The sequence below is a fragment of the Lithobates pipiens genome, unplaced genomic scaffold (genome assembly GCF_037356315.1).
Source record: "Lithobates pipiens isolate NorthernLeopardFrog02 unplaced genomic scaffold, aLitPip1_a1.2 Scaffold_13, whole genome shotgun sequence".
NCBI lineage: Eukaryota > Metazoa > Chordata > Amphibia > Anura > Ranidae > Lithobates > Lithobates pipiens.
The window spans coordinates 42,632,741-42,657,971 of record NW_027507718.1 but is presented as its reverse complement, the minus strand read 5'-3'; the positions used below and the strand labels follow the sequence as shown (position 1 = coordinate 42,657,971).

Sequence of the window (25,231 nt, the reverse complement as noted above, 5' to 3'; positions counted from 1 at the left end):
TTACCCCCCCGCTGGTGGCCGAGAAAGGGTTAAAACCACCCGCAAAGCACTGCTGCAGCAGCGCTTTGCTAGTGTTATAGCTGCGCTGCCTTTTGATTTCAATGGGCAGGACTTTTAAATTATTATTTTTTGTCCTGCCAATGCACCACTCCAGGGTGAAAGCCCTGGAGTGTGAGGAATGGCTCTTTCAGGATGCTTTGCAGGTGCTATTTTTAGTGCTGTAGCGCCTGCAAAGCGCCCCGGTGTGAAAGGGGTCTTAAAGATTTCCATAGGTTTGACTCATACTAAATTTAGAGGATGGCCACCTGAAAAAAAATATTAAAAGCCAGCAGCTACAAATACTGCAGCTGCTGACTTTTAATAAATGGACACTTGCCTGTTCCAGGGTCCAGCAATGTCGGCAGCAGATGACGAGCAATCGCTCATCTCTCAGCTGCCCCCGCCGCCATCCTCGGTCAGGGAATCAGGAAGTGAAGCGTTGCGGCTTCACTGCCCGGTTCCCTACTGCACATGCTGCACGTCTCCACTGGCCCCCGCTGTGTCCTGGGAACTGTGTGTTTCCCAGAACGCAACTGGGGGGCGGGGCATCTGCGGCTAGCTATTCCCGGAAGTGGGTGCAGATACCTGTATTATACAGGTATCTGCACCCCCTCCCTCCTGAAAGGTGGCAATTGTGGCACGGGGGGGGGGGGGGAAGGGTTCCGATGAGCGGCGGAACTTCCACTTGAGGGTGGAATTCTACTTAAAAGAACAGTTGAATCTGATCAATATCTTGCTCACAGTTTTTGAAGGAACTCGGCAGCTAGGTTGTACCAAACACAGTATATAATATAATCTAAATAAATATAGATTTCTTTTAGCTTTTTCACAAGGGTGGCAGACAAGATTTGTAGTTTTATCCACAGATGATGCAGCTGTGCGAGCAGAGCCCAACAAACGACAAAATTGAAATCTGCTACAGGGGAGAAGAACCCCTGCACACAGCATCTTTTGCACCATGTTGTGTTATAGTGGTAAGGTTAGCCTTAAATTGGCCATAGCCAGCAATTCCAAAATCCAAACAACTTTGGCTGAATCGCCACAGAAGTGAAATCAATAAATACAAAAAAAAGTACACTAGGCTGTTTTGGCTCTCGCTATAAAGCCCTTCACTGTGAGGGAGTTTAAACTCTTGGTACGTAAAACATGTTTTTTTTTTCCTCTTCTTTCCTTGCAAGACTGAAAAGGAAAAGTGCTTCTCTAGCTTTTGTGTGTGTGCGTGCATGCATACATTTACTTTGCCTTTTTTATATGGGCTTACATATAACACTTGCTCTGTCTCTATAGGTAGACAAACACCAAGACAATTTGGCTGCTATAATGATCACTTACCCGTCCACCAATGGTGTTTTTGAGGAGGGCGTAAGGGATTTATGTGACCTCATTCACAAACATGGAGGCCAGGTTTACTTGGATGGTGCCAATATGAATGCCCAGGTAAGCCTTTTTTTTTTTTCCCTAGATATAGTTTATTTTCTAATTTGTGAACTGCAAATATTATTTGTGTTCACGTATTGCATTCTTAGGCAGTGTTTAACACATTTTGCTTTTTACAAAAAAATTCCCAGGTTGGACTGTGCCGCCCTGCTGACTATGGCTCAGATGTTTCCCATTTAAATCTTCATAAGACTTTTTGTATCCCCCATGGTGGTGGAGGACCTGGAATGGGACCAATTGGAGTGTGAGTGACATGACCCTGAATTATGCATTTGCTTTTTTGTTAATTTCCATGGAGCTTAAAAACCCACAGGAAAGAAAAATGAAGGCAGAATTGTTGATCTTTTATGAATGTACTGCTTTTCAATTCTGTGTGTTTAATAATAGGTGATCTTTTTTTTTCAGGAAAAAGCATCTGACACCTTACCTGCCAAATCATCCAGTCATTGCACTTCAGGATAATGATTGCCGGTCCTTGGGTACTATAAGTGCAGCACCATGGGGTTCGAGTGCTATCTTACCTATTTCCTGGGCTTACATCAAGGTATTATACTCACTTTATGCCCCAGTAAATTGTCTAACCATGTCATAACCTTCTGCCATTTTGTTTTAGACACGTACTGAAATGTATAGCTCTATTAGCCATTGAGGCTCAACAGAACGTGCTCAGTATTGTGGTGTTTTTTATTTTAATTTTTTAAATCTTTTAGGGGTTTTAACTAAACTTGTTTTTTTTTTTTCTTAACGCTGCACGCCAACAGATGATGGGTGCAAAAGGACTCAAACATGCTACAGAGATTGCTATTCTGAATGCAAATTACATGGCAAAAAGACTGGAAAAGCACTACAAAATCCTGTTTCGGGGATCTAGAGGCAAGTCTGATCTTTCACTTTTTTTGGTTGACTTATTGTCTAGTTTATTGGTAATGGTTTTAAAAGAGTAGATGGTAGGCACTAGATCAGTGATGGCGAACCTTGGCACTCCAGATGTTTTTGAACTACATTACCCATGATGCTCATGCACCCTGCAGTGTGGTTGAGCATCATGGGAAATGTAGTTCCAAAACATCTGGGGTGCCAAGGTTCGCCATCACTGCACTAGATCAATGCCCTCTCCAGGCATATATATAAAAGCGAAATTTTGCAGCTCTGTATTTTTTTTTATATTTTTTTTTTTTTATTTTTTTTTTCATGCAGATGGTGCCCAAGTACATGAATTTTGAGGTGGCATTTGCATCTTTCAATCCAGTTTATAGCAAACTCAGACTGAAAGTGGGAGTGCAGGACTGGGATCCGAGCTGTGCTACATGTACATGAGTTGCTGCTCCTTTTTATACAGTTAGAGTGGGGAGGAGAGAGAGGGGCTACCACTATATTTCTTAAAGGGGAAGTGCAGTAATAAAATAAGACCAACACTCATGCAATGGTTGCAGCATCGGTCTAATGCCACAGCATTCCCCTACAGGCTCTAAGACCGAGATCAATTACATGACTGCTGATCACTCAGTTATCTGTCTTCTCTGAGCAGAGAATGGTACTTGTCAACCACAGCTCTCTGCTTTACCCCTCCAGCACTCACTGGAGCTCCAGGCTCTGGCGCGGCTGGCTCAGGCACTCCAGCAATGCGCTGTGAGGCAGATCCAGCTGCTGGTTAGGCTTCTGGGTGGATCTTGACATTAAGCCTAGGTTCACAATGGCACCATATGAATCCGATTCCCAAAAGTAGTTTCTTTACTACTTTTCGTGACTTCAGGGGGAGATTTGTATAGACATCTGTGCAAAAACCCGCACAGATGTCTCTCAAATTGCCCCCAATGTCAGACTGCATTGCTGGGTTGAAATTGCATGAGTTCAGCTGGACTATTTCTAACCCACAGCAAAGTGAACCTAAGCCAGCGTTCGAAGAACAACGTGCTTTAGCTCGCTGATGGCTGAATGTGGGTCACAAGAGTGTGTGTAAAAAAAAAAAAAAAAATAAATAAAAAAAAAAAAAAAAAAGCTTTGGCCATACTTTTAACTGATTTGGTGCTTTCTACTTGGTTGCGCTGTGTAAATGGCAGCAATGTATTGATAGAAATGCAAATCGTTTTTGGCAGGTAAAACTGCTCCCTTCATAAGCATTCTGTACATATGGCGTTCAGCAATAAGAAAAGCTTAACATTATTTTACAGTGGCATGGTACTTCATAAGTAGCAATTTAAAAAAAGTTCCTTTCAGACTTTACATAAATATTGATATATGTTCTATAACTTTAGAGACACTGTTTAGTATACATTCTTAAAATCTAAATTCTAAATGCTGTTGCAGGTTGTGTGGCTCATGAATTTATTCTTGATGTAAGACCCTTCAAGAAGTCTGCAAACATTGAAGCTGTTGATATTGCAAAAAGACTGCAAGACTATGGTAAGTTAATGTGATATTGGGGTTCCCCTGACTGTAACTGTTTTTACTGGTGTTTGTGCAACGTTTTATGCATCGGTCTGCACGGAGATGATACTTGTGTAAATGTTAAAAGTAATAAAGTAAAATTGAAAACTACATCAATAGTTACTACCAAAATCTGATTTTTGAAATTTGAAAAACATGAAGCCTAATGTAAAGACTTTAAGATGGTACATTTGCCATTGATTGCCTTTATGCATTAATCAAAGTATTGCTGCCAAAATATATTCTGTTTTTCCACTTTAAGGTTTCAGTTTGTAGAGCCTTTGTACATCCAATTGTCTTCCTGCATATAGACTTCCTCTATAGTGGAGATGGTTTATAGAAGTGGGACCTAGGCTGAAATTTTTGTTTAGAATACAAATGATCCAATTTATGCATTATATAACCTTGTACACTTTTTGGAGATAGATTTGATGACCTAACCTGAGGTGTGTTATGCTAGCTAGCTAGCAGATAAAAGCCCCTCTTGGGGTTCTTTTTTGAAGTTCGGATCAGTTCTTTGCACCTGTAAGAGGGTGTTCTGTTACATGCCGTCAGCTGTAAAGCAATATCAATGTTATTTCAGGTTTCCATGCTCCCACAATGTCCTGGCCAGTGGCAGGTACTCTTATGATTGAACCAACCGAGTCTGAAGACAAAGCTGAGCTAGACCGTTTTTGTGATGCCATGATCAACATAAGACAGGAAATAGCGGATGTTGAGGAAGGAAGAATGGACTCCAGGATTAATCCCCTAAAGGTAACTGGTACATGTTAAGTCTGAGCATTGGGACCCTAAATTTCCACTACATGACTGTCGTCATAATGCATATTACCGGGGTAGAAACCTCTGGAACACTTCACATTATTCTCTCTCTGCCTGGGAAACAGACAATGCTGGTCCGTGAAAGCAAAAAGTTCTCATGAGGATTCCTTACAGAAATGTATACCTTTTTTGTAGGGGTTGTAAAGGTTTGCATTGTTGAGCAGTCCTCAGTAACTTCAGTTATATTGGTTATCCTGATTGCTTCTTGGATATATTCACACTTGCTGTGGGAGAGTGACATCTGTTAAAGTGGTTGTAAACCCTTACAAACCACTTTGACCTACAGGTAAGCCTAGATTAAGGCTTACCTGTAGGTCCAGGAAATATCTCCTAAACCTACACGGTTTAGGAGATATTTACTAAAAGACAGTGGCGTGCAGGCGCACTATCGCCGTTGGCAGCATGCCGCTGCTAATGGCGATATGCCGTTAGTGATGGCTCCCGTGCACATGCGCGGGAGTGACATCGCTGCTCCGGCGCTGTGAGTGGCCGGAGCAGCGATACCCGGAAGAAGATGGCTGCCCTACAATACAAGTTCAGAGCCGACGCCCTTTGTACAAAAATCCAAGGGAAAGTTTGTACAAAGTCCTATCATGTGTATGAGGCTTTAGATTGGAGACACATTACATGAGACTGCTAGAAACCACTGCTATTAAGCCTCATACACACGATGGGACTTTGTACAAACTTTCCCTTGGATTTTTGTACAAAGGGCGTCGGCCCTGAACTTGTATTGCATACACACAGCAGGACTTTTTCAGCCAACTTTCACCAAATCACGTGGTTTTTCTGCTCTTTACCGCCACCTTTGGTCAACTTCTGTATTGTTGTCTGATCTTTTGCATTGGTTCTAAGCATGCCTGTTTGTACTTTGTACAAAAGTCCTATGGTTTTCTGTACACACGATCAGACATTGCTCCATCAGACTTTTGTTCCCAGAAAGTTTGTCCGTTCGCACAGCCAACAAAAGTCAGATGAAAACCAAAAAAGTTTGTCCGATGGAGCGTACACACGGTAGGATGTTGCTCCAAAACAGCTAATTTGCATGTTTGTTGTCAAAAAGTCTGATCGTGTGTATGGGCCTTTAGGAAACACAGATTGTCTGCACAATCTGTGTGACTATACAGGTGTGCATGGTCGTTATATACTCAGGACTGATGATATAGCTTGGGGCTCCCAGTTTGGGGACTGTTTCCAGTGTGGGAGGCAGAAGGGGGCCTAGCCAGAAGCTAAGAGACACAGGAGGTCTTGTTTCAGGAGTCACATCGGCTCCAATCAGGGTGTCAAGAGGACCCCAATCCATAGGCCAGAAGTGGGCCATGCAGCAGGGTTCTGCAACTAAAAGCTAAGAGCCAAGTGATCCAGGACTGCTGCAGCAGTGGTGTTGCCAACAAGCTAGCCTGGTGGCTTAGCATTTTCATTGTTTGGTTTCTGTGTGGAAGAAACCCCTGCGTGGGCAACTAATGTTCATGTGAACTTTCCGTTAAATGAAAGTGGGATGCCATTTAAAACCGTTTTGACTGAAGCAACTCATTGGGAAAACACCTGCCACTTGAGTATTATCTCCCCAATGCCACAATATATATAACCTTTCAGAAGGCTCTAAATTTAAAAAAAAAAAAAAATACTCCATAGCTGAAGTGTAACTGCAACATCAGAAAAATAAGTGTGTATACACGGGGAACAAAAAATGCTTCTTTATATTAATTTAAATGCCATGACATAAATGGAGCTGGTACAATTTGTACTACAATCAATATATCTATATCACCTCCACAACAAATAAAATATTAACACCCTTATGATAATCATAATTAAAACAAAAGAATCATAAGCCGCGCTAAACAAATACTAGCAATTAAAAAGACAATGTGTAATAATGTTAGAATAAATATAATACAGGGTATAGCAACCCTATATGTATACGTGATACAAAGCACATATGTGTAAATATATCAAAACCAAAACCTAGCTAGTATAATTTAGCATATACATATACAGTAAGGTTTTTTAACATAAACCTCTAAAAGCAACTTAAACACCCAGTGTGCATAAATAAGTCCGTGTATAAAAACCGCCAAAATGGTTGACGTAAAACTGTGTATAGGAATCTTCTATAGATAAACCACAATATTCCTAGAGGTTCACTGTTAAATCCAAACTTGAAAACGTTGTGATCAATCCACCACCAACATATGGTAAGGTTTACTGCTTACCAGATAGGTATGACCCCCCACTACAATCTGGTAAGCAGTAAACCTTACCATATGTTGGTGGTGGATTGATCACAACGTTTTCAAGTTTGGATTTAACAGTGAACCTCTAGGAATATTGTGGTTTATCTATAGAAGATTCCTATACACAGTTTTACGTCAACCATTTTGGCGGTTTTTATACACGGACTTATTTATGCACACTGGGTGTTTAAGTTGCTTTTAGAGGTTTATGTTAAAAAACCTTACTGTATATGTATATGCTAAATTATACTAGCTAGGTTTTGGTTTTGATATATTTACACATATGTGCTTTGTATCACGTATACATATAGGGTTGCTATACCCTGTATTATATTTATTCTAACATTATTACACATTGTCTTTTTAATTGCTAGTATTTGTTTAGCGCTGCTTATGATTCTTTTGTTTTATTTATCCTGTATTTATGTGACACAGTTGAGCCGCAGCTGAATACCTTCATCTCATAATATTTTTCACATATTTTTCACATCTTGTATATTCACATTTCTATATATTTTACCTTAGCGCAGTTTTTTTCCCTTTTTTTCTTTTGATAATCATAATTGCCTACTAGATGGATATAATGAAAAATTCAGCATGCCGAATGGGGGGGAAACCCCTCCGATCTAGTGTTGGAAATAATACACCGCAAGGGAACTGTATTGCCCCCTACGTTTTTTGGGGGGTTTTTTTGTAGTGATTACTATACATTTAGATTTCTTGTATGAAGAAATGCAGTTATTTGAGCTGTTAAACATAATCAATTGTTGTAATCAAAATGTGTGTATTGAATAACTTTTTTTTTTTTTTTTCAAAGTTGCTGTATTGACTGGCTAAATGAATGATGTTGCATAGTTACTTCCATCTTCTTTTTTTTGTGCAGATGTCACCACACACATTGACATGCATTGCATCTTCCAGTTGGGATCGACCATACACTAGAGAAGTGGCTGCATTTCCATTGGTAAATTTCAGCAATAAAAACTCATGTCACTTTAATAATTTACCAGCCAGTATTTGTTTATAGGGTACTACATTTCTGAAATCCCAGTTTGGCAATAAAAAAAATCTTGCTAAATTTGGTAAAGTATTTATAGAGGTGCATACATGAGTATTTGTAAAGTATCCATTTCCTTTAGCATTGCAAGCTATCAAATGGTTGGTTATACTTTCCCAGTTTTGTTCCCCTTCACATGATCCACTATTATCAGGAAGTCCTTTAAGAGAAATCATGCAAAGCTTGTATATAGACAGGAAGAATCAGAAAGAGGCTTCAGGTTATCTGCAGTGCTGAGATCCAAAAGAATAGTGAAATATTTTATTTTAAACATGACCTGGTTTGATGCACAATGCTTTAACCCACTAAATATTGTGCAGTTGGGATTAAGATCTACTTTAATACTGAACAATCACACTCCAGTCATTAACAGATTTAGTCCATCAGTCAATTACCTTTTATTGCATCTTTAAAAGGGTTTCTGGCTTTCTCCCTAGGCATAGTTGATAAAACAAATGCCTTGATACAAGCATTAATGTCAAAACGCATGGGTCGTTTTAGTAAAATGTAACTATAGCAACCCATCCAACCTTAAAGCAGAATTCTAGCTTTACTATCACTTTAGTTTGTATTTCCATTTCCATTACAGAACAATGCAGCCACTGTGTGCATAGTAATGGCCTGTAGTATCATAGGCTACATACAGTAGTAAGTGGAGCTCTTTCCACCTGCTGCCAGAATAAGAGAATAGAGCTGGGTGCTTCTCTGTCATTTAGGAGAAGCTTTGTATTTTTATCAACACACTCAAGGCTTCCTCTGATTGCAGAATGACATCTGCCCACCCCTCCACCTCAGCTAGTCAGAGGCAGCAGACAGCAAATTTCCCATAATGCTGCAAAAACCAGAGTGGCGCTTAATATATGTAGCTAATGCTACTATAGTTCATTGCAGCGAATACATTGTCCTGTAATGGAAATGCTTTGTTTTGGACCAGCTTTTTCCAAGCAAACTAAAGTGGAACTATAAGCTAAAAAAAAAAAAAAATGGCAAAGGTTGTTTTTTTTTTTTTTTTTTTTTTTTTTCCCCTGCCCAACCTCACTGTACCCTGAACTGCTCCTGAATGAGCTTCTGCGTATGTGTGGGATTGACTTTATCTCGGGTTGGCCAGAGAAATAAAGCTTAGTACCTGGAAAAGACTGTGAAGTTGTCTGTGGCCAGTGAGGATACTCCAGGATTACCGCAGTGCTGGAGTAGCGTAGGGATGGACGAACGGTTCGGGCCGAACTTTCGCTGTTTGTTCAGCTGTTCGAACGTCCAAACAGGTCGTTCGACCGTTTGTTCAGCCCCCCAAACCAACCCCAATGCATTGGAGCATTGAACAGTGCATTGCAAGCCCTGATTGGCTGAAGTAGTGAAAACTTCAGCCAATCAGGCCACAGAGCACTGTCCATGTGACGTTATCCAATCATGGCTCATTCCTGCCCCACAATATAAAAGTATTCTTTCAATTGCAGGCATTTTCAGTGTGATCTTGGCATGGAGAGAGATGGAACAGGGCACTGTTCAATGCTATTAGTTAGTGTGCTATACTGGGCTATTTTGCTTCAGTTGTCGGTGTAGAATATTAGTTTAGTGTCAGTCTAGGGATAGTGTGAGTATAGGGAGGAGGACCATCATTCAGCTTTGCATAGTGTGCAGCTAGAGTAGGGACAGCTCAGATAGTTTCAATGTAGTGTAGTTAGTGAGACAGTCAGTCAGTAATTTTTACATTAGTGTATAGCTATATTAGGGACAGTTCAGATGGCATCAGGGTAGTGGTGGCTGAACACCATCTATTTGATTGCGCTACTGCCAGTTTAACACCATTTACCTGTGTGTGTGTGTGTGTGTGTGTTACTGCTAGTTTAACACCATATTGTTTTGTGCGTCACTGTACATTTGGCACACTATATTGCAGTATATTATAGTGTATCCGTGGAGTGTCTGTGTAGTGTGAGTACTCCAAATTAAAGTGCAACAAACCCCTCTTTACATTGGTTAAAGTGCATCTATGTACAGATTTCAACTTCTTCTTTACATTTGCTTATAACCCCCCCCCCTTCCCTCACAATAATGTCTGGGAGGACAACAAGGACAGGCAGATGTTCCCTTGGCACTGTAAGGGGGCCAGCAACAAATGTGTCCACAAGCAAAGGTGGACGTGGTGGTCAGTCCTCGGGCAGGGCATAATTTCCTCTGTTTAGTGAGTTTGCCCATACTATCCAACCACAGCATGCAGAGGAGGTGGTGGACTGGCTTACTAAACCTTCCTCATCCTCATCATCCTCTGTCACGCAAGCAGAGACAAGTGTGCAGTCAGTCCCCTGCAGTTGCCAGAGTGGATAAACCTGCCTCCTTGTCCGCATCTATTCCTGCCATAGCCCCAACATCGGCCATTGAGGAGTCAGCTGAGTTATTTGATCACAGCATCAGCCACTTGCTCCTTGATGATGCCCAGCCATTACTGGATTCAGATGTTGGTTCTGAAGTTGAGGATGACAGGAACATGAGCCTATAGAGAGGGAGGAACACTGGTAGACAAATTGGCATTCATGTTCCCCAAGTGTATTGCCAAGTTGCCTCCAGTGGTAATGATGAAGATGGTGCTGATGTGACTTGGGTGCCAGATAGAGCAGAGGAGGAAACTCAAGGTGAGGCGGTTTACCCATCACATTCTGCAGCTGTTATCTCCCAGCCCACTCTCCAAAGCTCAGCTGTCTGGCCCTTTTTCAGCACATCTGCAACAGATCACACTGTTGCTATCTGCAGACTGTGTCTCGGGCACATCAAACATGGCAAAAACACCAACCATATGAATATCATTGCAATTTTTTTTTTTTGCCTTCATCTATAGCGCCTCTATAGGGTTATGGTGAGTAATTTTTCTGCACCTGTTTGACAGGTGCATATCATTGCAATTTTTTACAGCAAGGCCAATTCTTGCTTTCATCAAGAGTACCTCTATAGGATTGGGTGGGAAGGCGCCACCGACACCTAAAGACCAATTTTTACACACCCGTTACTTCTATACAAAGTGACACCAGAATGTATCCAAAAAATCTCTAATCTTGTTCCCAATGCAAAACATTGTGGCCTCATGCATACTGGCTCTCCAGCTGTTGCTGAGCAAAATAAAGGCAGCTTGCAGGGCAAATGTGTTTATTTTTTATTTTTTTGCTTTATAAATGCAATTATTGCTGCAGCAGATGCTAGACATCTTACAGATCTGCCAATTCACAGGTAGACTAAGGTGAGAACTGGAGCTGCTAATAGAAGAGGTGGAGGGTTCAAATTTGTGGGCATTCCAGAAACTTTGTTAGACAGCTCACATGATTGGCTGGTAACCATTTAGGGGTATTCCCTATATCGTAGGGACCGGGAGGGTAGGAAAGGGGTATGCCTGTACATCAAGAATGATTTGCGCATTAACGCGAGGGGCGACATTACTAATGCGGCAAGGGAGGAGGTGGAATCCTTGTGGGTGGAGCTCCAAAGAGGGGAAAAAGGAACTGCACATTTTTATCAACGGCTTTCCATTTCCTAAATGTCTTGCAGGACAATTTCATGGGTCAGTTGGTAAATACACAAACAAGAGACAATGCATTACTAGACCTACTCATTACAAACACAGATAGGATCGTGGATGTGGAAATTCGGCGCAACTTAGAAAACCGCGATCACAGGTTTAAATACATTTTATTATAAATCACAGAAAAAAGAAGCACACGGGGTAATACAAAAAACACAGAATTTTAAAAGAGCCAACTTTCCTAAACTGCGCTCTTTGCTACACGATACTAAATGGGATAAATATCTAGGAACAAGGAAAACTGAGGGAAAATGGGATTGCTTTAAGAGAATATTAAATAAGGTATTAGCCAGTGCATCCCAATGGGTAATAAGTATAAGAGCTAAAATTAAACCTGGGTGGCTAAACTGTAACTTAAAAATGCATATAAAAGCAAAAGAAAAGGCCTTCGTAAAATTAGAAGGCTGTGGGGTCATTATCAACATTCCAACAATACAAGGAATGTAATAAGAAATGTGCAAGTGCAATCAGGGCAGCTAAAATAGACCACGAAAGGCACATAGTGGAGGGGAGTAAAAAAAATCCCAACACATTTTTTTTTCAATATATTAACAAGTAAGTGAGGCCAGAGCATATTGGTTATGAAAGACAAAGGGAATGCAAAGATTTTAAATGCATTCTTCTCAGTTTTCATGAACAAAAAAGGGGGTTATAGTAACCAAGACACTAATGTTAATAATACGTCACAGAATGTACCCTCATGGCTAACAAAAGCTAGTATCAGAAATAGACTTGAAAGACTTAATTCACCAGGACCAGATGGCTTACACCTGAGGGTCCTAACGAACTCAGTCAGGTGATAACTAGACCATTGTTCTAATGTTTATGGACAGTTTACTGGCTGGAATGGTACCAGCCAATTGGAGAAAAGCCAATGTGGTACCAATATTTAAAAAAGGACTAATATATCCCTGGAAACTACAGGACTGTCATCATCCCCTCCAATAGCTTACAGACTATTGATGTCAGGCTAAGGGAATATAACCATGAATTTGCTCATGAAACCATTATCATTAGTAAGGATCAGCATGAATTTATGAAGGATCGTTCTTGCCAGACCAATCTATTAACATTCTATGAGGAAATGAGCTGCCGCCTAGATGGCAGGCCTGTGGGTGTGGTGTATATCCTGGATTTTGCAAAGGCATTTGATACATTTCCCCACAAGCGTTCACTTTACAAACTTTGGACTTTTGGCATGGACCTTGATTGAAAACTGGCTACTGGGGCTGGTCCAAAGAATGATGATAAATAGGGAGCACTTGGAATGGTCTAGTGCAGTGTTTCTAAACTCCAGTCCTCAAGGAGCCCTAACAGGTAATGTTTTCAGGCTTTCCATTATTGGGCACAGGTGATTTGATGGTTGGTTTCACTGCCTTGGTAATTACCACAGGGAAATCCTGAAAACCTGACCTGTTGGGGCGCCTTGTGGACTGGAGTTGAGAAACGCTGGTCCAGTGTGGTAAGTGGGGTCCCCCAAGGATCAGTCCTGAGACCAATTCTGTTTAACGTATATATAAATTATATAGCGGTTGGTATAAATGGCTTAATCTCCGAGTTTGCTGATGGTCCAAAGCTAAGTAGGGCAATAACCTCTGCGCAAGATGTGGAAACCTTACAAGACCTAAAAAACAAAAAAAAAATCGCATGGGCAATTTACACAGCAAATGAGGTTTAATGTTGAAAAATGTAAGGTAATGTATTTGGGTGCTAAAAATAGGAACACAAGTTATTCACTAGGAGGTGAACCTCTGGGGGAGTCCAGGATGGAAAAAGATCTGTGGGTCCTAGTAAATGACAGGCTCAGCAATGGCATGCAATGCCAAGCTGCTCTTGGCAAAACCAACAGAATATTTGCATGCATAAAAAAGGGATTCACTCCAGGAATAAAGCGATAATTCTCTAATTCTACAAGACACTGGTCCGACCACATCTTGAGTAAGCCATCCCGTTCTGGGCACCAGTCCTCAGAAGGATGTGCTGGAACTGGGAAAGAGTTCAGAGAAGGGCAACAAAGCTAATAAAGGGACTAGAGGATCTCAGCTACTGTATGGGGAAAGACTACAAGCATTGAACGTATTCTCTCTAGAGAATAGCTGCTTGAGAGGGGATATGATCGCGCTATACAAATTAGGGCTGCAACTAACGATTATTTTCATAATCGAATTATCGGCCGATTATTTTTTCGATTAATCGGATTAAAAAAAAATGAAAGGGGAGAAATACACACACACACACACACACACACACACACACACACACACCCTCAGTATAGATGACACATTCCTCCCCTCTCACATGGTGTCAATGCCCCACCTCCTCTCAGTGCTCCCCTCCCCCCCTCCGGTGTCTCGGGTTTTCTCACACCTTCATGGTGACAGCGGCTCCTCCTCGGTGTGCCGGGGTGGTGTGGGGCGGAGCCTCAGTCCGGACCCGCCACACGTGACTCGGCAGACTCCTCAAAATGGAGCGAAGGGCACCCCGAAGCCGGGAGATGGATGCACGCATGTGCAGAGCACAACCTCCAATGACGGCAGCGCTGGAAAGTGGCCCGGCGAGGGCTTAACGCTCCTGCGCTCTGCAGCGGGGCTATCGGAAGGCTGCTGGGTAGAGGGGGGAGGAGGAGCCGAAAGCAGCGCAGGCGCGTTGCTGGCGGGAAGTCAGCTTAGGGGAGAATGCAAGCAGGCGTGGTCATGGACGTGGTGCATGCGTAGGACATGGAAGGATAAACAGGTTTCTAACGGACCGGCAGGGGGGAAGGTGCAGACTAGGGGTGCAACGGATCAAAAAACTCACGGATCGGATCGTTCCTCAGATCAGATCAATTTTCGGATCAGCAAAAAAATAACACTATCCCCGCCCCCCACAGCCACATTGTTTATTTAAATAAAATGTATAACACTATCTCCCCTCAATAAAATGCAGCTTATTACAAGCATAAAAACATAGTCAGCATATCACTGATTATTTGCGCCAAGCTCACCACCGATCAAAGTTCCTCCAAACAGACCGCCGTGAGGAGTCCCGGGATGCCTATTGGCGCAAATCGTCAGTGATCTGCTATGTTTTTATGCTTGTAATAAGCTGCATTTTATTGGGGGGGAGATGGTGTTGTACCTTTTATTTAAATTAACTGTGGCTGTGTCGAGCAAGTGGAAAGGCTTAGATAGGATTAGATAATAACTAACTACTATCTAATAGATAGATAGTAGTTAATTATTACCTAATCTAACCTAATAACTAACGTACCGTATATACTCGAGTATAGGCCGACCCGAATATAAGCCGAGGCCCCCAATTTACCCCCAAAAAAACTGGCAAACTTATTGACTCGTGTATAAGCCGAGGGTGAGACATGCCTGTCCATCCCTGTGTGTGTGTCCGTCCATCCCTGTGTGTCCGTCCATCCCTGTGTGTCCGTCCATCCATCCCTGTGTGTGTGTGTGTCCATCCATCCATCCATCCCTGTGTGTGTGTGTCTCCATCCATCCATCCATCCCTGTGTGTGTGTGTCTCCATCCATCCATCCCTGTGTGTGTGTGTCTCCATCCATCCATCCATCCCTGTGTGTGTGTGTGTGTGTGTGTGTGTGTGTGTGTGTGTGTGTGTGTGTCCGTCCAGCCTACCTGTGTCCCGAGCCTTTGTCCCGAGCCTCCGTCCCGTGCCTTGCCTCCTTGCCTCCGTCCCGTGCCTTGCCGCCGTGCCTTGCCTCCGTCCCGTCCCGTCCCGTGCCGTGCCTTGCCTTGCCTCCGTCCCGTGCCCTCTTCGTCGGCGCCTCGGCGGCCATTGTAAAATTCAAAAGCTGCGCCGCCGCCTTCGCCTGTGATAGGCGGAACACTGAATTTCCCAGCAGCCTGTGTTCCGCCTATCACGGACATCGTATCATCCTCGTCCGTAGTACGAGGATGATACGATGTCCGTGATAGGCGGAACACAGGCTGCTGGGAAATTCAGTGTTCCGCCTATCACAGGCGAAGGCGGAGCCGGAGGCGCGGCTTTTGAATTATAGAATGGCCGCTGTCTGTCTGCTCGACACGCTGATCGAGCGGGCAGACAGCGATGACTCGAGTATAAGCCGAGGGGGGCACTTTCAGCCTCAAAAAATAGGCTGAAAATCTCGGCTTATACTCGAGTATATACGGTAGTATAAAAAGTTTTGAATGAGGGCAGGCAAGGCATCCAGCGTGACCCCTCCAGAATTCCTTCACTTGGACTGACACAGGCTGAACGCCGCGCTGGGGGTGACGTCGGCTCGCCGCCGCCGGGTGTACCAAGATGGCCGCTAGGCCGAAGCCGCGGTCTTCCTCCGCGGATCACATGGTGTGGACCAACTAATCGATAATGAAAATCGTTGACAACGATTTTCATTATCGATTATTATCGATATCGATTGCTTCAGCCCTAATACAAATGCTGTACTGGTGATCATAGCCTAGGGCAGGGATATGCAATTAGTGGACCTCCAGCTGTTGCAAAACTACAAGTCCCATCATGCCTCTGCCTCTGGGTGTTATGGTGGTTTGATGTTTTTGATTATGGTGTTAGTCTTGCTATGCCTCATGGGACTTGTAGTTCTGCAACAGCTGGAGGTCCGTTAAGTGCATATCCCTGGCTTGGGGGAAAAACTTAAGTGAAAGGGAGTTTAAAAATACACCTGTCCATTCACTGAAATTGGAAGAGAAGTGGTTTAACCTTAATCTGTGTAGAGGGTTCTTTACTGTCTGAGCAGTAAGGATGTGGAATTCTCTTCCACAAGCAATGGTATCAGCAGGGAGAGTCGATAGTTTAAAAAACAAACAAAAAACTATTAGATGGGGATTTTAACAATCACAACATACAAGTATATACGATTTATTTATTTATTATTGATATAAACGCATGTGTATATACACACCACAGGTTGAACTGGATGGACTGGTGTGGTGTGTGTGTTTGTTTGTTTTTTTTGTTTTTGTTTTTTTCCAGCCTTACTGACTATGTAACACAGCTACTTTGTTGCCTGTACACGTTCCTTTTTTCTTTTCATGCACATGCTTGTATAATTTTGATTTTAATGACGTTTTGGGCTGCTAAGTTAATGCATACACTTTTTTTTTTTTCCAGCCTTTTGTCAAGCCAGAGAGCAAATTCTGGCCTACAATAGCTCGAATCGATGATATCTACGGTGATCAACATTTGGTCTGCACTTGTCCTCCTATGGAGGTATATGAATCTCCATTCACAGAACAGAAGAGGGCTTCTTCCTAGTGTTACAAACTCTTCAAACTATGTCCCAATTGCCAATACAAAACTGCCATCCAGTTATACTGAGAGCAACATTCACGCCTTCCGAATTTAATAGGAACCTGTCATGAAAGAAATATGGGGGCTACCATTGCTGATCTTCTAAAAATGCTAGTACCCTTGCTATCATGCTGACACTTGGTATTCAATGGTATATCCCATTCAATTAGCATTTTCAGAAGAACTTCATCAATAGCAGTGTGTAGCTGAGCCATAACAGTTTTCCTTTAAGAACAGTAAATGTAAGTGTGTGTGTGTGTGTGTGTGTGTGTGTGTGTGTGTGTGTGTGTATATTTTTTTTTTAAATATTGTCATTTGGTGTGCATTTCAGTGTATAAACTCAATGACTGTTAATACTCAACTGCGGAAATGGTAATGAGCAAATACCAATATTTTATATAAGTTAAAGTTTCTTTTCCAATATAACTGAGGAATGTTTGAAAGGAAATACATGTGGCAACTGCTTTTTACTGTACTGCAATGAAGGGCAAATTAACAGCTGACATTATTGTTGTAAATATGCAAACTCTTTTCTCTGCTGTGGTCAAAAAATGTCTTTTTTGATTTGGTTTCTGAACCTTTTTGTGTTTAAACTGTTCTTTTTTTAGTTCAGACAGAGGTAAATATTTGAACAATTTGGATCAATGTATAAGTCCAGACAATGTAAATATATTTCTTACAGATACACGTTTTTGTTGGTTGTATTTCTTAGTGGTACAAGGATCTCCCTATATGACAGAGTTTTTCATAAACTTGACTGTAAATGATTTACTTTAATACTTACTTTTGGGTCACATATTACAAAACTCTCACTTCCGCTATGGAATCCTACCAAGTCCTGAGCCTGCTTGCCAATATCATTGTTTGATCAGTAAGGCCGCGTACACACGGGCGGACTGTTGGCTCAACTTTGTCCGCTGAACAGTGTTTCAGCGGACAGTCCGCTCGTGTGTGGGGCTTCAGCGGACAGTTTCAGCGGACAGTTTGACGAACAAAGTTTTTCGGAAATTCCGAAAAACTGTCCGCTGAAACTTGGTTTGAGCGAACAGTCCGCCCGTGTGTAGGCTACTTTCGAAATGAGCAAACTGTTCCCGCTCGGAGAGAAGTCTGCTCATTTCGAGCGCGTGTGCAGGTAGGCGGGGCCCGCGACGGAGACGTCGCGGGCTCCGCCGTCTGGAATGGACTTAAAGGGGAACCCCAACGGCGAAAAAAATCGGCGTGGGGGTCCCCCCAAAGTCCACAACAGACCCTTGTCCGAGCACGCTACCCAGCCGGCCAGGAAAGGGGGGCGAGCGAGCGCGCCCCCCCTCCTGAGCCGTACCAGGCCGCGTGCCCTCAACATGGGGGGGTGCCTTGGGGAAGGGGGGGCCGCGCGGCCCCCCCACCCCAAAGCACCTTGTCCCCATGTTGATGAGGACAAGGGCCTCTTCCCGACAACCCTGGCCGTTGGTTGTCGGGGTCTGCGGGCGGGGGGCTTATCGGAATCCGGGAGCCCCCTTTAATAAGGGGGCCCCCGGATACCGGCCCCCCACCCTATGTGAATGAGTATGGGGTACAATGTACCCCTACCCATTCACCTGTAAAATAAAAGTACCCAAAAAAAAACAACACACGAGATAAAATATTTTATTGCACAGCTCCGGGGGTCTTCCGTCTTCGGGGGTCTTCTCGCCGGACTCCTTCGCTATCTTCTTGTAGCTCTTTTGCTAGCGGAGGAGTCCGGCTTTCTTCCTCCCCGCCGCCGGCCTCTTCTCCCGACTTCGGGGGTCTTGTCCCCCTCTTCGGTTCTTCTGCCGGGCCACCGCGCCTTCTTATAGCTCTTTTGCAGGCGGTGGCCCGGTCTTCTGTCGCCGCCTTCCGTTCTTCTGCCGGGCCACCGCGCCTTCTTATAGCTCTTTTGCAGGTGGTGGCCCGGTCTTCTGTCGCCGCTGTCGCCGCCGCCTTCCGTTCTTGTTCTTCTTCTTCTTCTCCAGGAGATGTTGACACGTCGCTCTCTCCGGCCGGAATGCCAGAGCCGCGCTGAGCGGCCACTTATATAGTGACAATGGGGCGGTGTCACATGGTATATGTCACATGGGTTGGTCACATGGTGACCCCGCCCCCTTACGATGTCATAGTCCCCATGTGACATCAACCCATGTGACCAACCCATGTGACATATACCATGTGACACCGCCCCATTGTCACTATATAAGTGGCCGCTCAGCGCGGCTCTGGCATTCCGGCCGGAGAGAGCGACGTGTCAACATCTCCTGGAGAAGAACAAGAAGAAGAACAAGAACGGAAGGCGGCGACGACAGCGGCGACAGAAGACCGGGCCACCGCCTGCAAAAGAGCTATAAGAAGGCGCGGTGGCCCGGCAGAAGAACGGAAGGCGGCGACAGAAGACCGGGCCACCGCCTGCAAAAGAGCTATAAGAAGGCGCGGTGGCCCGGCAGAAGAACCGAAGAGGGGGACAAGACCCCCGAAGTCGGGAGAAGAGGCCGGCGGCGGGGAAGAAGAAAGCCGGACTCCTTCGCTAGCAAAAGAGCTACAAGAAGATAGCGGAGGAGTCCGGCGAGAAGACCCCCGAAGACGGAAGACCCCCGGAGCTGTGCAATAAAATATTTTATCTCGTGTGTTGTTTTTTTTTGGGTACTTTTATTTTACAGGTGAATGGGTAGGGGTACATTGTACCCCATACTCATTCACATAGGGTGGGGGGCCGGTATCCGGGGGCCCCCTTATTAAAGGGGGCTCCCGGATTCCGATAAGCCCGCAGACCCAGACAACCAACGGCCAGGGTTGTCGGGAAGAGGCCCTTGTCCTCATCAACATGGGGACAAGGTGCTTTGGGGTGGGGGGTCGCGCGCCCCCCCTTCCCCAAGGCACCCCCCATGTTGAGGGCACGCGGCCTGGTACGGCTCAGGAGGGGGGGGGGCGCGCTCGCTCGCCCCCCTTTCCTGGCCGGCCGGGTAGCGTGCTCGGACAAGGGTCTGTTGTGGACTTTGGGGGGACCCCCACGCCGATTTTTTTTCAGCGTTGGGGTTCCCCTTTAAGTCCATTCCAGGCGGTGGAGCCCGCGACGTCTCCGTCGCGGGCCCCGCCTACCTGCACACGCGCTCGAAATGAGCGGACTGTTGCCTCGTGTGTGGGCGAGTCCGCTCATTTCAAAAGTTGCGCGGACTTAGTACGACGAACAAAGTTTGCCGTATTTGTCCGCTCAAAAAGTGCCGTGTGTGGGCGTGTTCGTTCATTCAAAAGTTTGAGCGGACTGTTTGACGAACTTAGTTTCGGCAGACAGTCCCCGCGTGTGTACGCCGCCTAAGAGTTCTTTTCACAGTGCTGTACATGGAACACCAACTGAGGTCCATGAACCTTTAGGCTGGCTTTACAGCAGGGGTCCGGTACTTCCTCATTCATTGTTTTTCAGGTCTGATTTCGGCCCAAATTTTTGGCTGAATTCGGACCCGAAATGGACCAAAAGACAGGACCTGGTGCAAATTCACACCGGAGCCGCAGCGGAGTTATGTGAACTGGCTCCATAGAGAGCCAGTCGCAGTCTCCTGCTGGTGCAATTTCCACTTCGCACTTTAAAGATGAAAAGTAAATATCGGAGCCATTGGTAGGAAATTAATCTGGCAGGTAAAAAAAGCATAAACAAAAATCTTACAATACCTAAAACCTATTTTTCATTTAGCTTGCAATAATTTATTCAATTACATTCACATCTGCAAATCATAATGTTTTGTATTTCAGGTTATGTTACTAATTCTGGTTTTGTCATGATTTTCTTTTAGTCTTTTTGTTTCATCCTTGTGCAGTTTCCTGCAATTCTAGGCTAATATTACCATTATTAGGTTGGCAATGGCAGCTTTCATTTTTGCACATTAAGGGATAAAGTACCTTAGGTACTTTTTTGTTATGCTGCTGCCTTTTAGGAGGTTGAACACTGGCAAGCAAATCTGTAACTTGGACAGCCCAGTATAATCCCTCCCAGCCTGCCTCAGTTGTGTGTGTTTTTTATCAAGCACATTTCTTCAGTTTCTGCAGTTGCTGCAGTGCCAGGAAGGGCTAATTTTTCAGCTTGTGGCTGAGGTAATTTAGATATACTCCCCAGCTGCTATAGCATTTGAGTGTATGTATATTTCTTTAGTAGTCTGTCAGCTATGCAAAAGCTCTGCGCTCTGAACACTCCCTCTATAGCAGGGATATGCAATTGCAGCTGTTGCTAAACTACAAGTCCCATTGTGCCTCTGCATCTGGCTGTCATGCTTGTGGCTGTCAGTCTTTCTATGCCTCATGGGATTTGTAGTTCTGCAACAGCTGGAGGTCTGCTAATTGCATATCCCTGCTCTATAGCATTGTTCCCTGCTGTGGTGTGTGATGGGCGGGTCCTGCGCTGTCGCTTCCGGTTTCTCTGACTCATCCCTGCTGGTCCAAAAGTAGATGGAAGGTGACTTGCTGTGAGTACGAGGGAGGGAGGGAAAGGGGGACATCTGATGTAAAGGAGAACTTTGATGGGGACATCTGATGTATAGCGGGACTCTGAGGACACCTGATGTATAGGGAATGCTGATGGGGACATCTAATGTAAAAGGGGGCTCTGACGAGGCACCTTATGTTGCGTGATTTTTTTCTTTTACTTAAAATGTGGATGTGATTGGCCTACTGCAACGGGCACAGTGAGGCTGCATCTGATGGGCACAGTTTTATCGAGCAGTAATGATGCATAATCGCCTGATAAATGGCTATTTACAGTCCTGCATTACGAACGGTTTAATTTTTAAGTTTGTTTGCCCAGGTCACAGATGGTATTACCCTTCTTGTTTCAACAGCAGTTGTGGGAGTACCCTTGTAGGCAATCTTTCTCTATACCTAGCATGGCAGATCATAAACACACAGGCAATGATCTAGGAGCCCTTACCAGTGCCCTGATCTGATTGAGGAGCATTGTGACTCGTGCAAGGGTCTGTGGGCTGCTCTGAGTCCTCATATATCCTCTTAGGGGTAACTTTCCTCAGTTCCATTGTGGGGAGGATTCTCTACTACTATGAGTTTTTAAGCAAAATTGCAGCCATGATGGCTGACACAGAATGCAGGGACTGGCAATCATACATTTTTCTGGGGATACATTTGCTTCTGCACAGTCAGCTGGTGATGAGGAGGATTGTACCTTATCCTTATTTGAGGAATTGATACAAGAGTCCCCTTCTGCATACATAAATTAGAATCTTTAAGGATATAATTTTAGTCTAATTGATGCAGTCTGCATTTGCTTAAAGTGATAAAGTTATCTGTTTGCGTTTATACCTACAGGTAAGCCTATATAAAGCTTACCTGTGGGTACTGTAAATATCTCCATACATTCAGAGCTTTGGGCTGTGCCTGCAACGTCATTACAGCTTGGTCCTTCAAACAACCAAAGCCCTCAAAGCCAGTAGGAAGACAGTGAGCCACGGGAGGGCTTCATTTTTAAAGTAAGTCTGTCATAATGTGCTAATATGCGGTGAATTATCCTACAGGGGCCCAATTTATTAATTTTTTAGGTTTACTACCACTTTAAACTTGCATTCTCTGTTAGCCTGGGTTCTTTAGAAAAAAGCTCTCGCAAGCGGCGATCAGGAGCTTTCTGTTATCCGCCGGTAACTGTGCTGGGAGCGTACTCTAGGCACAGCTCTATTCGCACTAATGAATGCAAATAGGCCCATCCCCTGAGAGGCCACATATTTGCGTGCACCCAACGCTAAGAGGTTAAGCACCCCCATAACAGTGTTAAATGGCTTGTTTCAACCCTCTTTTGCTGCACTATTTGGTCTGTTAAAGCAGTGTTCCCCAAAGTTTTTGGTGCCAGGGACCAGTTTTGTGGCAGACAATTTTTCCAGGGGCTGGAGGGAGAGATTAGTGGCGGCGATGGGGGGGGGGGGGGGGGCTGCGTGATATGTACACATAGTGATGCATCCTGCATATAACATCACGGGGCCTTGCATCTGAAAGCTTTGGGCCCTGCACCCTGTGGATTCTGTCCAGCACCATTCCCCAGAGGCGCAGGTTATTCCTGTGGCTCCGGTCCTCCATCTCTTCCAGGCGAAGCTGCTGCTCAACCAGGGTGTCCGCCTGTGTCTCCTGTTTCTCCTCCAGAGACGCTATCTGCTGTTCTAGGGCTGTCAAGGAGGTTTCGCCTGGCGTGACTCACGCATTTAGTGCCTGCACTTGGGTTTTTACCAAAGTAAGTTCCTTGCGATGGGCAGCTTCTACTGTGCCAATGAGAGCCGCAATGTCTGCCTTAGTGGGGAGAGCTTGAAGTAGAGATCGTAGCTCTGCAACCACTGTGTAGGGCTGAGAGGAGGCATTTGAAGTTTCTCCTACATCTGGGTGGAAGTCCAGAGGAATGCTGAGATACGAGTCGGTCAGGGACGCCTCCGTGTGCTGGGCTGGCGAGTGGTCTGGAGTCTGCCTCTCCACTATCACACCATGTGCCTCCGCCATCTTGAGTTCTGATGGGCTCTGCTGTGACAGCAAAAAGTCTCCGGATTTTGCTCGATGGATGAGCTTGGGGTGCAGATTTGGCAGCGGGAAAAGGAGAGGCTTAGGAATTTATGAAGATGAGGCAGAAAAACACAGTATAAAATGATTTTATGAAAAATAGATTACAGGGCCATTAAGTATAGAATTGTGTAAGAATTGTTTTGGTTCACACTAGTGCTGCTGCAGCATGGTGCTTCTTCGGTGCGGAATTCCACATTTTTGACATGCTTTTCATGCTTCCTGCATTTATTTAAGCTAACCATTTTATTTAGTGACAGGAGCTTTGACTGGCGTTCAGAGAGCTTCAACAAAACCTGCCCGAAGCCTTGTTTTGAAGCAAGTATAAACTAACCGTTAATGTGTGTTGAAGCTGAAGCAAGTGTAAATGAGCCCTTAAAAAAATAAAATAAATGCTTCATGAGAAAATGCACTAGTGTGAATAGGGGCTTAGTGTCACTTTAAGGTCATCATGGGAAAAGAGGTTTAATTGTCAAAAACAAAAAGAGTTCTTTACCATAAGAGCTGCGAAAATATGGAATAGCCTACTCTAGGAGCTAGATTAGAAGATATAAATGCTTTTTTTTTTTTTATGTGTACTTCATTGGGCCAATTTACCTCCTGAAACAAAGAGAACCAGGTGTCTGTATCCTAATCATCTCTCCCCTCTCCAGGCGTGGGTACGGCTCAATTTGCAAACATATGCAAAAACTGAAGAAAAAGGTCTGGATAGCCACACTCCAATGAAAAACGATTTCTTTATTATTACAATAAATCCATCCATACAGCAAGGATAAAACCACTCATGCGTTTCACACCGCATCAGTGTAGGTGGTCCGGCATAAAGGCGGTGGTCACTGGCGTGTACAGGTTCTTGGGGCTGTGTGTATCCAAGTAGCGAGGGGGCCGGGGATGCCAACAGGAAAAACAGCAGGGAGCTCCGGGAGAACTGACAGGCCAGCCCGCAGTCACAATCTCAAACGAGAAACACCGATCCCAGAAGTGACGTCAGTGGCAGAGACAATAACCAGCAACCAGTGTGGACCGCAAACAGGAAGCAGTCATCAAAGAGGGACGTCTTCCTTTATCAACCTGATGACTGTGTGGTATAAGGGTAATTTATACTACGTGGGTGGACTTTTGGGGCAGGAATTTAAACAAATATATATATATATAGATAGAGCGTTGGTCACAATAAAAAGGTATAGAACAGGAGGGGTAACAGAGACATAATCCCCATCAACAAAAAACATAATTTCATAGAAAACAACAGACAATGAGCAACATTTAAAAATAAAAATAAGTATTTTGCAAGGTCTTCAAAAATTGTTTGGACTAGGCATATATATAAGACTGAAAGGGGGGGGGGGCAAGAGGGAGAAATATTTTGAACAATATCTAACGCAGAGATCTAAAAATATATCAATATATTGACTGGATATGTGAGACATATTTAAAAATGGAAAATTTATATCAAATACTTACCGTAATTTTCCTTTCTGATGGACTCCATGGCAGCCTACGTATGGGTTAATCCCCACCTCTCATACCTCATAGGACCCCACTCCCATAAATCTTTGCTTCTAGCCAGAGACTGTGTTCCGTAACTTAGCCTACTCAGCAACGGGAGGGAACTCCTGCTGCCATGGAGTCCATCAGGAAAGGAAAATTACGGTAAGTATTTGATATAAATGTTCCATTTTCCTGACAGACTCCGTGGCAGCCTACGTATGGGAAATAACTAGCCATACACACCCGGGTGGGCAATTGCTGGACAAAGAAAAAAAGGTTAATTGGCACCGTCAACAGATAAGACATTCAAACCAAAATTAACCGAAGACAAGGACGCTGGTTCTA

At 44.2% G+C, this 25,231-nt stretch overlaps 1 protein-coding gene across 1 annotated transcript in view; it reads left to right on the top strand.

The window, feature by feature from the left end:
• GLDC (glycine decarboxylase) overlaps window positions 1-17,555 on the top strand; it is a 75,461-nt gene extending 57,906 nt beyond the window's left edge. Inside the window, exons 17-24 of the mRNA XM_077475056.1 lie at window positions 1,327-1,476; window positions 1,608-1,720; window positions 1,882-2,020; window positions 2,238-2,349; window positions 3,784-3,879; window positions 4,487-4,659; window positions 7,846-7,926; window positions 16,691-17,555. Of these exons, the coding sequence (XP_077331182.1) occupies window positions 1,327-1,476; window positions 1,608-1,720; window positions 1,882-2,020; window positions 2,238-2,349; window positions 3,784-3,879; window positions 4,487-4,659; window positions 7,846-7,926; window positions 16,691-16,834 (1,008 nt within the window). The 3' untranslated portion in view covers window positions 16,835-17,555. The remainder of the gene's footprint in view (window positions 1-1,326; window positions 1,477-1,607; window positions 1,721-1,881; window positions 2,021-2,237; window positions 2,350-3,783; window positions 3,880-4,486; window positions 4,660-7,845; window positions 7,927-16,690) is intronic.
• Window positions 17,556-25,231: the final 7,676 nt, after the last annotated feature.